The 14,401-nt window shown below is 42.3% G+C and overlaps 1 protein-coding gene across 1 annotated transcript in view; it reads left to right on the top strand.

Moving 5' to 3' along the window:
• Positions 1 to 14,401, top strand: part of RUNX2 (RUNX family transcription factor 2) — a 224,009-nt gene that overhangs the window by 100,197 nt on the left and 109,411 nt on the right. Inside the window, exons 3-4 of the mRNA XM_070418485.1 lie at positions 1,116 to 1,465; positions 9,910 to 10,066. Of these exons, the coding sequence (XP_070274586.1) occupies positions 1,116 to 1,465; positions 9,910 to 10,066 (507 nt within the window). The remainder of the gene's footprint in view (positions 1 to 1,115; positions 1,466 to 9,909; positions 10,067 to 14,401) is intronic.

The raw sequence follows: 14,401 nt of genomic DNA, 5'->3' as shown, positions 1-14,401 counted from the left end.
AGGGTGACGAGTGCTGAGAAGTCAGCACAGACACTCAAGAATTTTCCTTCCTCCTCTCCTGAAGTTACAACGAAAAATACTGACAGTCAGATCAGCCGGCAGCTCTCTGGCGTCGCAGCTTCCACCTCGTCGGACCAAGAGGGGGTTCCTTGCCCTGAGGGGGGGAGGAGGCGGGGAGAAGCAAGAGGACGCGACCAGGCGAGATCCCCCAAGACCCGGGCGCCTCTGGGCTTCGGAAGCTGCGCTCGGCGTTCCGGGGGCTCCTTCTCGCGGCCGGCGGGCGGCGGCAGCGGCTGCGATTCGAACGCGAATGCTCCAGATCCGTTGCCCCGAGATCCGCTGCCCGAGACTTACCTCCTGGCACCTCGAAGCGCGAGGGTCAGGGGAGCTTTGCAAGTAGCAGGAGGGAGTGGACGCAAGGAGGTGGCGGTGAGAGGGAGAGAAGGGAAAGGAAGGAGCGGAGCCGGGGAGCCTGGCCGGCAGCCGCCGCGGGAGGACTCTGAGCGCGCAGCCGGCGCGGGGGGAGCAGCGGCCGCGCGGAGGCGGCGGCGGCGGCGGCAACAGCCCGAGCCCGCGGGCGGCGGCGCGGGCGCCTGCAGCTGGGGAGCTGCGCGCGGTGCGGCGCGGCGGTGGCGGGCAGCGCTCGACTATGCCGGTCCCGGGGCTGGATTGAAACCACTCGGCTCCACCGCTGGACTCAAGCTGGGAGGGGGCGCCAGCGCACCCAGGACGCTGTGCCCAAAGAGACCCTACTCTAAGCTGCAAACTAAAGCCCCCCCCCCCCCCTCCCCGGGTCAAACACATTCCCGCACCCGGTCGCAGCTGCCACCCCGGGTGTTCCAAAGGCTCTGGCAACGATCTGCGCCTCCCGGGTCTCCCCACCCGCCAACCTGATTGCACCGAATCGCTACCGCTGGCCCCCGTCAGACTTCGCCTGGCAGTCGGCTTCATCGAACTTGATTTCTCACCTCCTGAGCCCCATCACCTCCATCCTCATTCCCCCGTCTCGCCTCCACCCCCCCCAATTTCCTCCTCCTCGCCCCTCATTTCCACCCTCCTCCCCCTCCCCCGGCCACTTCGCTAACTTGTGGCTGTTGTGATGCGTATTCCCGTAGATCCGAGCACCAGCCGGCGCTTCAGCCCCCCCTCCAGCAGCCTGCAGCCCGGCAAGATGAGCGACGTGAGCCCGGTGGTGGCTGCGCAGCAGCAACAGCAGCAGCAGCAGCAACAGCAGCAGCAGCAGCAGCAACAGCAGCAGCAGCAGGAGGCGGCGGCGGCGGCGGCAGCGGCGGCGGCGGCGGCGGCGGCGGTGCCCCGGTTGCGGCCGCCGCACGACAACCGCACCATGGTGGAGATCATAGCTGACCTCCCGGCCGAGCTCGTCCGCACCGACAGCCCCAACTTCCTGTGCTCCGTGCTGCCCTCGCACTGGCGCTGCAACAAGACCCTGCCCGTGGCCTTCAAGGTAAGAAGCTGCGGCTGCTCCCCGCCCCCGGCCGGGCGCCGCGGGACCTGCCCGCCGGCGTCTCCTTGACCATTGGGGCCCGGGCCCGGATACGGTCTAAGGCCTCCTACCTTGGAGGCTCAGACCCGAGGGACCCCGGATGGCCCTCTTGCTCCGGATCTTCCAGCGGGCTTGGGCGCAAGGACCCCGCACAGATCCTTCTCTCTCCCACCTGTGCCCGCAGCCACCACCTCAGTCCTTGTCCCCCTCAAGCCTCCTGGGCAAAGTTCTAACCCACTCCTCTGAGCCGCCCCCCTCCCCCCAGAGCCTCCAGGTGCCCACTCTTGGCGTCGCCACCCCCGCCCCCATTCCCCAGGGGTGAGGATCCCCGGCATATTCCCCGGATCCCCGCGTTCTCCTCCCAGGGCATCCCGGCCGGCCCCTCCCCGGGATTCCTCGCGTCCGGCCGAACGCCCCTCCGCCGGTCTAGGAGTCCCAGATCGGATCCGCTAAGTCTCAGCGGCCCCGGCCCATCCCGGGCTCGGGAAGCGGTGTTCCTGGGGTGACGACTCCGGGAGTTTGCGCCCAGGGCGGGGCGCCCGCTGCGGCGCGTGGGCCGCATTACCGGTGCCCCCAGAGGGTCGCAGGCGAACCTCGGACTCCGGGAGCATGTGAGGTGGGAGGCAGGACGGGGGTATTCGCCCGGCTTGCAGACTCGCGCCAGTTCCCTTGACCGGGAGGAAGGCGGGGCCGCCGGGGTCGCAGCGCGCCCCGAGGCGGGGGAGCCCGGGAATCGCGGGCGCTGGACCCTCGAGTGCGGGAGGCGCGGGCCAGCTGAGGGGGCGGGGGCTCGGGCCGCCTCTTCCCGCCGGGACTGCGCTCCCGCCTCGCCCAGCCTGGCGGGGACCAGGGAAACCGGTGAGATGCCTTCCGTTTACCAGCCTTGAAATCGGAGGTGAAATTTTGCGGATTTGTCTTATTACTTCTAAAGGACTCAGATCCCGAAGCTCCCTCCGGTTTCTGTAAGGTCGCGGGAGGCTCGGGAGGGTGGCCTGGCCGCAGAGGGAGTGATCCCGGGGTTTGGGAGCGCCCTCCGCGGCCTCCTCCGCCGCCGGGCGGTTAGTTGGAGGGCGGGTGTCCGAAGCGGGTGTCGCCGGCCTGGGCTCGGCAGGTTGAGGGTTTAGGGTCCAGAACAGTAGCCTGATGGGTGTCAATAAAGCGACCCGGTTGGCTAAGGCAGCCCTCGCCTGGGGGAGACGCGGAGCCCCCAGGGCGGAGCTGGGTGGAAGGGAAGCGGGTTCCTGGGCAGTCGCGGGACTAGACGCCGGCATGGAGGGGACGGTGGAGCCATCCACGGAGAATAGCCTCCGAAAGCCGCTTCTGGCCGCATCTAGCCTGGACCCTTGGGCGCTGGGATCGAAGGAGAGCAGGGTAGCAAGGGCATGGGGTAAGGGGAAAAGAGGAGGAATCATGCCAGATTCTTCACTGTGGACCCTGGGGCCAAACTCCCAAGGGCCACTGACAGTTCCCCGTGGTTGATTCTCCCCCATCCTCCCCCGTCCCCCCAGGCATCCGTTCAGATTCCATGTGTGGGTGGGGTGGAAAGAGAGGAGTCCAGGTCAATTAGAGCTGGTTATCTCCCTAGGTCTTATATCAGAACAGAAATCAGAATGGACTGTGATGGAGAGGGGATGCTGCATTCTGGGGCAAGTTCCATTTTGCACTTGGCTCCAGAAATGTATGTGTGCGTTTTTTAACCGTCCCATTTCTCCTTTTATAAACCACCCATTTTTGTAGGTTGTTTTCTTCTTGAAACACGAAAAGCTCAGAATATTGTAGAAATTTAAATTTCTGTACAGGAGATATCTTCTACAATGTTCGTTGTCCAAGGGCCCAGAATTTTCTAATTAGCCTTTATTTCCAGCTCTCTTCCCGCAAAAAAAACCCCAAACACACACACAAAAACCTGTCTAATAAGCATATATATTGTTTCTACCATGCCACAAGTCAGGGTATGTGAAAATTTAAGGATAAATGCCTGCATTTTAAAAGATAACATTTAGATGTTTGATGGTCTGCATTCCGTTTGTTCTGCTAAACGTGCTTAAGTATAACTGTTTTGAAATATTCTTTCATATTTATGGTGCTGAATTGATTTTGAACTTTAGTATTTTAGATAAAAGGATGTTTTTGGCATACAGATAGGATGCAATTTAGTTTGACCTATTCTCAGATTTTGGTTGCACTTAGGGCTCTGTGCCACCACTTTTTAAAAATTACTTTTGAAAAGAAATTGCTTTCTTTGCTATTAATCATATTTATTGTCAATTAGGGTGATTTTACTTGTAACCAGCAAACAAAGCCATAGTTAACACATGACCATACTAAAGTAAATATTAAATACATGTTAACTGAAAAGGAAATTGAGTTAACCTAAAACGTGAACGCGCATACCTGTGCTTAACAGAATTCAAATAGCAGGTGACAGCTGAGATCCACTTAATATAGAAGTTTTGTCTCTGCTGAAAAGGAGGTGTAGATATTTGGAACATCCAGATATAGACAACAATTTCTGTTTCCATCAGAATGTTAGTAACAACAGACTCTCTTTACCTTTCTTTTGAGGTAAGAGCCTGTGAGCAGTAGACTTTCTACACTTGCAACAAAAGCAAATACATCTGTAATGAAGAAATAATATGAAGAAGTTTTAAAAGTGATGAGAACAATTTGGCTATGATAGAGCCATATACAAAGTAAATGATAGTGTTTTTGGGTAGATAACAGACAGGTAAATACTCTGTCTTAAAACACACAGAGAACTGAATTGTTGAGAAATCTGATATTCAAATTAATACAATATTTATTGAGCCTGTATTTTATGTCTGTGATACTGAGCTCACCACTGTAGAGAATCAGAAATGAATTCAATGAACTGTGTTTTGGTATGTCCATTTAAAATAGTGCTTCAAAGTGATATTAACAACGTATTGTATTAAGCCCTAAGTAACGTGTTAGTGTTGTCCATCTGATCTTGTTCAGGGATTATACAAGAATACTTCATTTGTTGATACTCAACTCCAGCATACTTTAAAATATGTCAAGTTGTTTATCAGCATTGTATTTTTAACAAAGTTCTGCAGTTTTGAAATGTTCAGTCCTCCCAGGTGTCAAGGAAATGGAAATAAATATTTTTAACATTTCTTTCAGGTGTATCTCACCGAAAGCTTAAAATAGTTAAGACATACTATTAGAGGATCCCAGGCCTTTCTGTCCTTGAAATTCTAGTGACAAAAAAGCAGTTTGCAAATTCATCACTTTAGTTAATGGTCAGATAGAAAAAGAGAGAGTACGTCAACCCTGCATCCAGTAGCACCCTTGTAGTTAGGGGTCTGTCAGCATTTCCACCATGAAGCCTGGTGTTCAGGGTTCATAACTCAGTTGCTTTAAATAGCTTCAAGCTGAAACACTATGCAGAAATTTTAAGTCCAGATGTATATTTTAAAACTATAGTAAGCGCACAGTTACTGCGCTGTTTTAAGTTAGAGAACATTGCACTATATATTTACCAGTATCAGATGTTTTTCTGGCAATGTTAAAACGCATTTTTAGATATATGATCTATTACTCATAGTTAATTCTGTATGCTTAATGATAGCTTTCAGTATTTGTCATAAGTAGGGTTTCAAAATGATGGAGCAATTTCTAGCTGAAAATAATTTTTTTGACATAATTGGCCTATTTTCAGAAACAAATATGCAACTAATAAACAGTTGACACTAGTGAGTTGTATTTTCCTTATATATTTAATGATCAGATTTTTATGTTTGTGTCTTTTTAATATAAATATACCTAAACAAAGAAAAACAGGTTATTAAACTGGTTAATACCTTATTAAGCCTACCATGAACCGTTATGCAAAATTATATAAATCACAATAGATTTCAAGTTGTGTGAAGATAGACACATTTTTGTGTTATGCCTTTAAATACAATCCAATTATTTAAAGTTAAAAATGTTAGGTTTGAATATATGAAACTTATTGGTAAAGTAATTGAAATAAAAACTTTCAGATGGAAACAAATATTAAAAAAATGTTAGAAAACTTACATTTGAAAACAGGCATGACAAGATATCTTTCATTATATTTTCCTTTTGTCATTGCTGTGTTTATATCCTTTCAAAAAATTTTCAGAATATCCATTGTTAGATGATCTAAACCAGCTTAAAACATGGCACATATATTCCTGGTTTAAATTGGAATAATTTTAATCAATTTCCTCTTTGACAAATATTTTAAAAATTATGAAATGATACTTTATATTGTATTTACTTTTTTTCTCTACAATTCAATGGTTGTTCCTAAATTCTAGGTTAAACTTGAAAAATTAACTTAATATTTGTGAAAGTTTTTGATAGTTTATTTAAAGTTATCTTTAGATAATTACCATAGGATTAAAATTTTTCTTGTTGCAACCATTTCCTTACCTTGCTTTTTATTCCAAAGAAAGATTTGATCAGATTCTATCTTGAAAAATAATTATATTTCAATTTTCCTGCAAGTACAACATGCCAGATCATATTGGTCTGTAAGAGTAATTGATTACTTAAGACTAGACTTCTGTTCATGGAAATGTAATGGGCAATTTTTATTTCCGTATAATAAGACCACAAAAACAATTTTAAGAGTCTGAGTTAATTCTCCATTGCTCCTCTTTCAGAGTAATTTACAGATTTAGTCATAAGGAATCTTATACAAAATTTCAGTAGTGTTTCTAGAGTTAAAGAAATACCCTTTATTTTGTACAAGCTGCATATCATGTGATTTAAATACTGGTTATAGTGAGGTGTGCTAAATAAAGGAACTTCTTTCTCAAGTCTGAAATGTCAGGACGTAAAATTACTTCTCTTTCCCATGAAGTTTCTTAAATTTGTAGAATTTATGTTTTAAAAACGCTTAAAAATGTAGTTGTTAAGGTTTCATCACAAATTATTCTTTGTAGAACAGAACTTTTGTATTGGGTAGCACGGAAACAAATTTTAATGTGTGCTTACTCCTAACTGGTTAAGGAGCAATTTTTGTCTGCTCTCTCTCTGCCCCTTAAAATGTTTTCCATTGCTTGGGTTTGGTACAGATGAAATGTGCAAAAATTTCTTGATTCTTTTGGTTTTCTTTTAGATAAACATAGTTGAAAATCTTCAAGGGAAACTTTTTAGCTTCAGAAATCTACTATAAAAAAATCTCAAACATATAATTTCGCTTCTGACTGATATAAACTCAAATACAGTACTCCCTTCCCCCTTTTCCCTCAGAAAAACATTAGCCAATGTGATTTGGTAGAGTATATAGCAGAAAAAAATAACCCAACATATTTAACCATTAAAATAGAGTTCAGCCATAACAGGAAAAGTTGTCACTATATCATTTTAGTTAGCATTTTTCTTTTTTTTAGGCCAAGTTCTAAGCCTCATAGAAGACTCATAATTTGTGATTACCTATTTGTTTTCTTATTAAATATAATGCGTAAGACATACCAGTATTTAATATGGCCATTATTATGCTGCTTAAGCAAAGTAAAATGGATTTATGTATTTCACTCTTAGGGATCTTTTCTTTCATATTTTCCCATATTGAATCAATTTTCCTTTTCTTCTAACTTAAAAAAAACACAAAACCCATTATGTTAAAAATATGCAGTAAAATAATAATGTCCCAGAGCTCTTGAAAATCTTCATATCGGGGCAGATTTCTTTACTTTCTTCTGAAATTTAGCCAGACTGGAGTGAAACCCATCAGCAGTTATCCTTTATCTTTCAACAGCAACAAAAAACATCCCAGGACATGAAGAATTACATATTCAATAGAATCCTTTAAGGATGCTCATAAGTAAAAGCCTGTATTTACCACATAGCAGACTTGGAATAGAAGTGAGCCTCCTCATCTTACAAAAAGTACATCATTATAATTACACTCTATACTTGTGTAGTTTCTTTTACATTTTACAGACTTAAAAAAGTTATTTCCAATTTATATTGGAAAACTGTGGTTCCTGGAGATGAAGTGACTTGTATGAGATCATAGCAGAGGTGGGAAAAAAGTGGGGCCTCTTGAGTTTTGGTGTATTCATTCTCTTCTAAACAGTACAACTTTTCTGCCTTCATTAATACACTTACTGGTTCCATATTTACGTTGACATAGAATGCCACACACACAGCAGGTGTTAAAACGCAATATGCTGAGTGTAAAAAATGTCAAACATCGAGATGAATCCTGGCAAACATAGTCAATTATTTCAGTATTTTCAAATTGTTCACATTTTTGGCATTGTGAGTTTGAAAAATTGAAAAGCACATTGCCCCCATCAGCAATACAGCATTACCTAGAGAGTCGGTAGCCACTTGAGGCACTAGATCAAGTATGCAGGGAGGAAGTCGTGTTCTCAAGGCATTTACCCTTGGTCAGGGACTCTTCTCAGGTTGAAGAGAGTAACCATATACTGTGAGTAAAGGATCTTTGGCATGATTCCCCCTCCTCTGGGATGGAAAAAGTTGTCAGAAAACTAGTTTGGAGCAAGGGCATATTGCCTCTAGTGAGGCTTGCTGACTCAACCTTTAACGGGGTCTCTCAGAGTTTTACCGGGTAGCCTCACAGACTATTGGCTGTGGGACATGATGCTTTTTTTGGTGCTCTTTAATTTGTTTATTTCAAAGATATTTATCAAACACTTACTATTTGCCAAGCAGCTTTGGGAATTGGGCATATAGTACTGAACAAGACAGATAAAGGCCCTTCCCTCTTGTAGTTTTCAAACTAATATAAATCTGGACTTCTAGGAGCGAGTCTCACAGTTTTGGGCTAGTGTATGAAAAGGAGTAGAAAAATTATTAATATGTGCACATTGAAATGAGGATCATTTGAGCACAGTGACATGCTGTGGAAGTGGGCTTTGTCATTTAAGGAAAGCTCTAGGATTTTAAACTGAATAACAAAGTGCTAAAGAAGGAATGGAATTGAAAAATAGCCTAAGAAAAAAGTATGCGTAAAAAAACATATTGACAAGTTCTTTTGTTTTGTTTTGTTTTGTCCCGCCCCCCCCCCCCCCCCCCCCCACCCCCTGGGCTGAAGCAGAGGGTAGAGTAAAGGAGTATTGGGTTAGGGTTCATGGGTAGGGGAAATTAAGCCCCAGAGTATAGTTACAGTGTCTGTTTTATCATAGTCTGAGAAATCTGCTTTGATGAGAGCAAGTACAAGTTGTATTGGGAGCAGGGAATTAAATGCTTAGGTTTGCCCTTACAGAAATCTTGACAAAAGAGGGAGTAGCTCTAAAAATAGGAGGATAGAGGAATGGGATATTTGCCAAAGAGGCAAGCACATATGGAGGTTAATGTCAGAGAGTGAGGAAGAGATGGAAATAATCTGAATATAGGATCCTGGAAGTTAGTTGAGAGAAAGGGCATTATCAAGGGTCAGTGTCCCAGTAATGGATTAAGAGTATTGTGTTTTATACATGACAGCAAGGGCTCTGCACCAGCATTCCCTTACCAGGCTCCGTGTTAATCCGAGGCCCCCATTTGGAAGTTAGCTGACCCTGGTTAAAAGTGGGATCCCTCGCCTTGGAGCAGTGAAAATGTTTATTAGCCTCAAAGACTGATTATGCTGGGTCCTTATTTGCCTGATTAATCTGCCAAAGGTTAACTGTTGAAGGTTAAGGAGGTGAATGTGTCATTCCAAGATGTCAGATGGGAAAAAGACAGAACAGAAGTGTCTTTTCTGTATATACCACTCATTTGTCAGTCATCGTTATCAGCCTGCTTTACTTCTTTATGCTGGACCTAGACTTCATGCTTCTTGGTGACTTTGTATATCCCACCGAATCCTAGCAGAGTGGACATTTAGTAGCTATTTGCAGTATGATTAACAGTAAGTACATCTAACCCAAAGTAAGGAGATGAAATGTAGTCCCGGATACCACACCATGTTTAGGCTCCCATATGGTCAGGAGCTCCAAGGTTTCACCTAAATGTCATCTCCCATAGAGCCGACTAGACTTTCCTTTCTAGCCTGTGACCGGGATGAGACCACACCTCAGGCTGCTCCTGGCTGCAGACAGGCGGTGCCTTAATATGCACAAAGCAATCTGCAGATGGGGCATCAGCCTGCCTTCTGTGGCATAATTCCTATGGACAACCTAACATGGGGATTCAATAAAAATGTACATATATTCGGTGAAGAATGCAACAACAAATGAAGGAAACCCTTGCCTGCCTTTGAAATGGGTGGACCCTGCAACATTGGTCTGTTTGAAGTGGCATCCTAACCCATATGCAGATGCTTCATTTCTGTCTGCCATTACTGGACAAGAGCACTAAGTCCTGATAAAACACATCATTCGCCATGAGCATATCTTCTCAGTTTTTAAGCTTTCCTGATGTGCCGTTATTGCTGCTGTGTTTTCTATTTTATGTAGGTGGTAGCCCTTGGAGAGGTACCAGATGGGACTGTGGTTACTGTCATGGCGGGTAACGATGAAAATTATTCTGCTGAACTCCGAAATGCCTCTGCTGTTATGAAAAACCAAGTAGCAAGGTTCAACGATCTGAGATTTGTGGGCCGGAGTGGACGAGGTAGGTCTCTGATTTTTAATATTAGTAAGGGAATAAACACGTTAGGATCCTCTGATGACATGTAGACTAGTCTGTATACAAATCAGCACCCTCTTCTACTGAACTGAGTTATTGAAGGTTTTACTTAAATATGTCCAGATGAAGTGGGGTGTTTTTCTGAGTACTCAGGCCTTTTTCATTTGTTTTATGATATTGAATATTCAAACAGGGTTTTCAGAGAACTCTTTCCTAATTTCATTGGGTGTGAGCGCATAAGGTGGAGAGAAGAATAGTTGGAGGTTCAAGCTATAAATTATGAGGAGCCAAATAACTGAGTAAATTTAGTGGCAAAGGGGAAAGAAAAAGGAATGCATTGGATCAATTTCCTCATAATATCACTTTTGCTCTAAGTGGTAGCAAGGACAGTTGGTATACTGCACTTCACTTATCACACATGTTACCTCTGTATGAGTTAATTTATTCTTATGATAAAACTCTTTAAAAATCATAGTTTTTTTTAAACAAAAGTCTTTTCATTTGAATAAATGAATAATGTGTTACTTGTGTTAGAATGACTATATCGTCGCCTAGACAGATGAATGATCAGGACTTGAAATATTTCCACATTATTTAAGGGTCTACAACACCATCTGAATGCTAATATTCAAATGTTAGGAATCCTTTAAAAAGATCATAAAACAGAAAATAATCCCTTTTAGGTTTTTTATAGCTATTTTATAGGAATGTTTTTAAAAAAGTCTCTAAGGAAACTGATTTTTGGCTTTATTTACTTATTGTATAGAGAGACTTTTAATAGTCATTCTTTAGAAGCATTATGTTCATTTATTTATTTATTGAATCTAATATTTCCATTTTAAATATTTCAATAATAAGAGAGAAAATAGACCACTTTAAGATTAAGGTGAAATAAATTATAAAGACCTATAGAGTTACTCCAACCCAGGTTTGAATTAGGAAATGAGAAGCATCAATTTTTTAAACCATGTTCAGTAATTGCTCTTTAGTTTGGATCAGATGTCAAATTATTACCATTGTAAAAACTTGATAAGGGAAATTCAAGCAAGACTGTTTCCGATGAGTAGTTTTAGTTTACTTTCTAGGAACAGGGCCAAGAAGTTGTACTTTTTAACTTAAAATAAAATGATGCATGCTAATGAGATACTGTCACTGAAAGTTTGAAATGAAATGAAGCTCAGGGCCTATGGTAGGTAGAATCAAAATTAAAGGGGTTATTTCTGCATCAGGGTTAGTTTACTTTCATAAAACAAAGACACTTCCGCTCTCACTATTGACTGATTAGGTGTGAAGTGTGTATGTGTATGTGTTCATTCTTTTTTTTCTCTCTCTCTTTCAGTTATTGGTGCAGGTCCATAGCACCATTAAGCTTTTTTTTTTTTTTTTTCCTAGTAGGAATCAAGAAAGATTTGAACATGATGATATACCTGTATGCTCTGAAGTACATTGTTCTTCTTATGTAATATTACTTTGTTGTTAACTAGAGTAATGAATTTTAGTATCTCAAAGCTTGGGCATTGTACTTTTTTTTACTTTACAGATTCAAGCTAGTGCTTTCATTTATCTTGCTTTTGTATTATGTAGATGCTGCATAACTTTTCTCTGATCAATTTGAGTAGAAACTATGGCAAAGTGATAGTGTACTTTGTAAACCCTCAACATATTTATTTAAGGAACTTCAAAGAGAAACAAAGGGTGTGCACTGTTTTACTATATTGGCTTTCTGAGTTTTGGCTGGTTTCCCAAATAGCAATTTTTATATTTAAAAAAAAAAAAGACAGACTTAACTGCTTGCAGACTTTTCACGCATGGAAGATGAAGAAAGCTTCTTTTGATGAAGTGTAATTATGTCCAAACAGAGCTGACCCCCTCCCCCTATATTTCTTATGATCTTAACTGAAGAAAGTAGGATTTTTCCTTTGAAGCAGCCGGGACTTGGTGGAGGATCTGAAATGCTACAGTCTGCTGCCAGAGGCAGGATGGAGAAATTGGTCCAGACTTGTCTTTGAGACTTAGATGGGGAGTGGGGGGAGCGGGTGGAGAGAGAAAGAAAAATTGATTTATCACTAATAATAGATTTTTATATCACTACATTAACATTATATGAAAGGAAACAGTAATATCAAGCTGAAATGAAGAGCGAAATAGGACAGAGAACATTGATAAGGGATACCACTCTTTGGGGAGAAAAAAAAAAGGTCAGTTTTTCGGTGGCAGGAAGCTCTTTAACCTGCCTGTGTACCTGACCTGCTTTCTAACAGACTCTTTCTAGCGTCCTCTTTGATTTTCACAGTTCTGTATTTCTCTTAAGTTATTAAGTCTGGATCAGCACGCTGCTACCACTGTTATTTTCCCCCAGCTATTTAAACATTTCTCTTTTCAGTAGCATTTGAAAAATAACACCAAGTTCCCCAAATCACTATAGTTTTTCTTTCCACTGGTAGAAATAAAAACTCTCAGAAATTGAAAACCAGTTTTGGATTTATCAAGGCGTCATATCACTACTTACTTTGGCTTTAGGGGTTATCTCCTGACCACAACTTCTGGAAGTGCTTTGGAATAGAAGTAGAACATCAGTGAAACAGCTAGGAGTGGCTTATGTGTTCTCCTTGTCTTTTGTATTTTAAACGGAAGAATGGAAAGTGCCTTGGGTCCTTAAGCTTTCTTGGTGTGCATCCTCACTTTGGACATCAAGCGTGCTGCTTTTAATTCACAAGCATTCTGAAAAGCACCTATGGTATACAGAGCCGGGGACTTTGTCAGTTTAGGCTGCAATCCCAGCTTACAGTCTTAGCCCTCCTGCTGACTGTTCCTGACAGCCCCTCAGGTTAGGTGGGAATTGACTTTTAATGGCAGTTCCTATGTTTATTTTAGAAAGAAATATATGAATGATACAGTAAGAGCCTGCATTTTAAAGTAGGAGCCTGAATTGTTATCATTTTATAGAAAGTGATAAAAAGTGGGATTTGGAAAAAGTTTTTTTTTAACATTAAGGAAATAATAAATACTCACATAAACAATTGACTTAGGAAATGTATTATTATGTATAAGGTGGAGAACCAATTACCTAGATGGGTGGTAGTTTCTGGAGCACTACCTTCATGTTCTTCCTGAAGGAGCACAAAGCAGGGGAAAGAACCTCCTTGATTTTTGTTTTAGTTGTTAAAGTACATCTTGATCCTTAGGATTTGATTTTAGAAGACTGTAGTCATTTCCTCCTTCCAAGCCCACTTCTCTTAAAAAGAGGTCTTCATAGAAAACTGGTTCCACTTTGAACACTTAGATGCTTTATCCTTACAGAGTGAATTCTGTATTTGGCTTTTGTCCCTCCATGAGGTGTTTCTCTGAATTTGGATCAGCATCAATGACGTTTAACATCCTATGTTAGTTCCAAAGGTCTCAAATGGAAATATTCTCAGAACCAGTTGAAATAAATTCATGGACAGTAGCTCTAGCAGGTTATTTACAGACGTTAAAGACACTTGGGATATATACTAGTACATCCTCGATATATTGAGATTAGCCAGGGATGACAACTACTTTCCAAGAGATGCAGTTCTGACTCACAACCATTGATATAACCCAGGATGGCATCTTTTTATGGTTTCATGTAAATTAACTTTCGGGCCTAGGGATTCCGCCTGTTCACTCCTCCAGACAGATCTCCGCATTGTGTTGAGGTCCTGACCTGGATCCAGTGGCTTTCTATTCAACTTTCTAATCTTGATTTCTGTGGGTTTTAAGTTTTCTGTAACTAGTTTAGACTCCTGGCTGTCTTATTCTTCTGGTTAGTTTTAATGTATATAATAAATCCTGTTCTCTAATGAGATAATTAAACCACTTACATCCATGTAACATCCAGTATATAATAATGAGCTATGATATATTAATGACACTAAGAATAAATGCTTTCATCATCTTGGCCAAGATAGGGTGTTAGTAGATTTATATTTACTGTTTCTTGGTCTTATAGAGTATATTGGGACACATGTAGAAATAAATTATCTATTAATTTTTTTAATGTTTTCTGGCAATGTTAAAAAGTAGAGCATTCATTGTGGGGTCTGGAAGAACTAGGTTCAGATTCTGACTTTATCCACTTATTAGCTGTGTGGGTAAATGACTAAAGCCTTTTCATATGTGAAAAGAAGGTGATAAACTTAACTGATAGGATCAAATGAGGTCGTGTGTATGAACCTGGCACTTCATAGGTTTCTAATCAATATTCATCTTCCCCTTCCTTGCATTCCTGTGTTTTCTTTCTTTTCCCCCCCCCTTCTCTTGGGTATAGAAAAGTATAGCTAAAGAGACTTAAAACTA

This window comes from Myotis yumanensis, unplaced genomic scaffold (genome assembly GCF_028538775.1).
Source record: "Myotis yumanensis isolate MYYU_CA2020_CCGP unplaced genomic scaffold, mMyoYum1.0.hap1 SCAF_6, whole genome shotgun sequence".
NCBI classification, from domain to species: domain Eukaryota; kingdom Metazoa; phylum Chordata; class Mammalia; order Chiroptera; family Vespertilionidae; genus Myotis; species Myotis yumanensis.
Note: the sequence above shows the minus strand (reverse complement) of the source record. Positions and strands in the feature narration are given on the sequence as shown.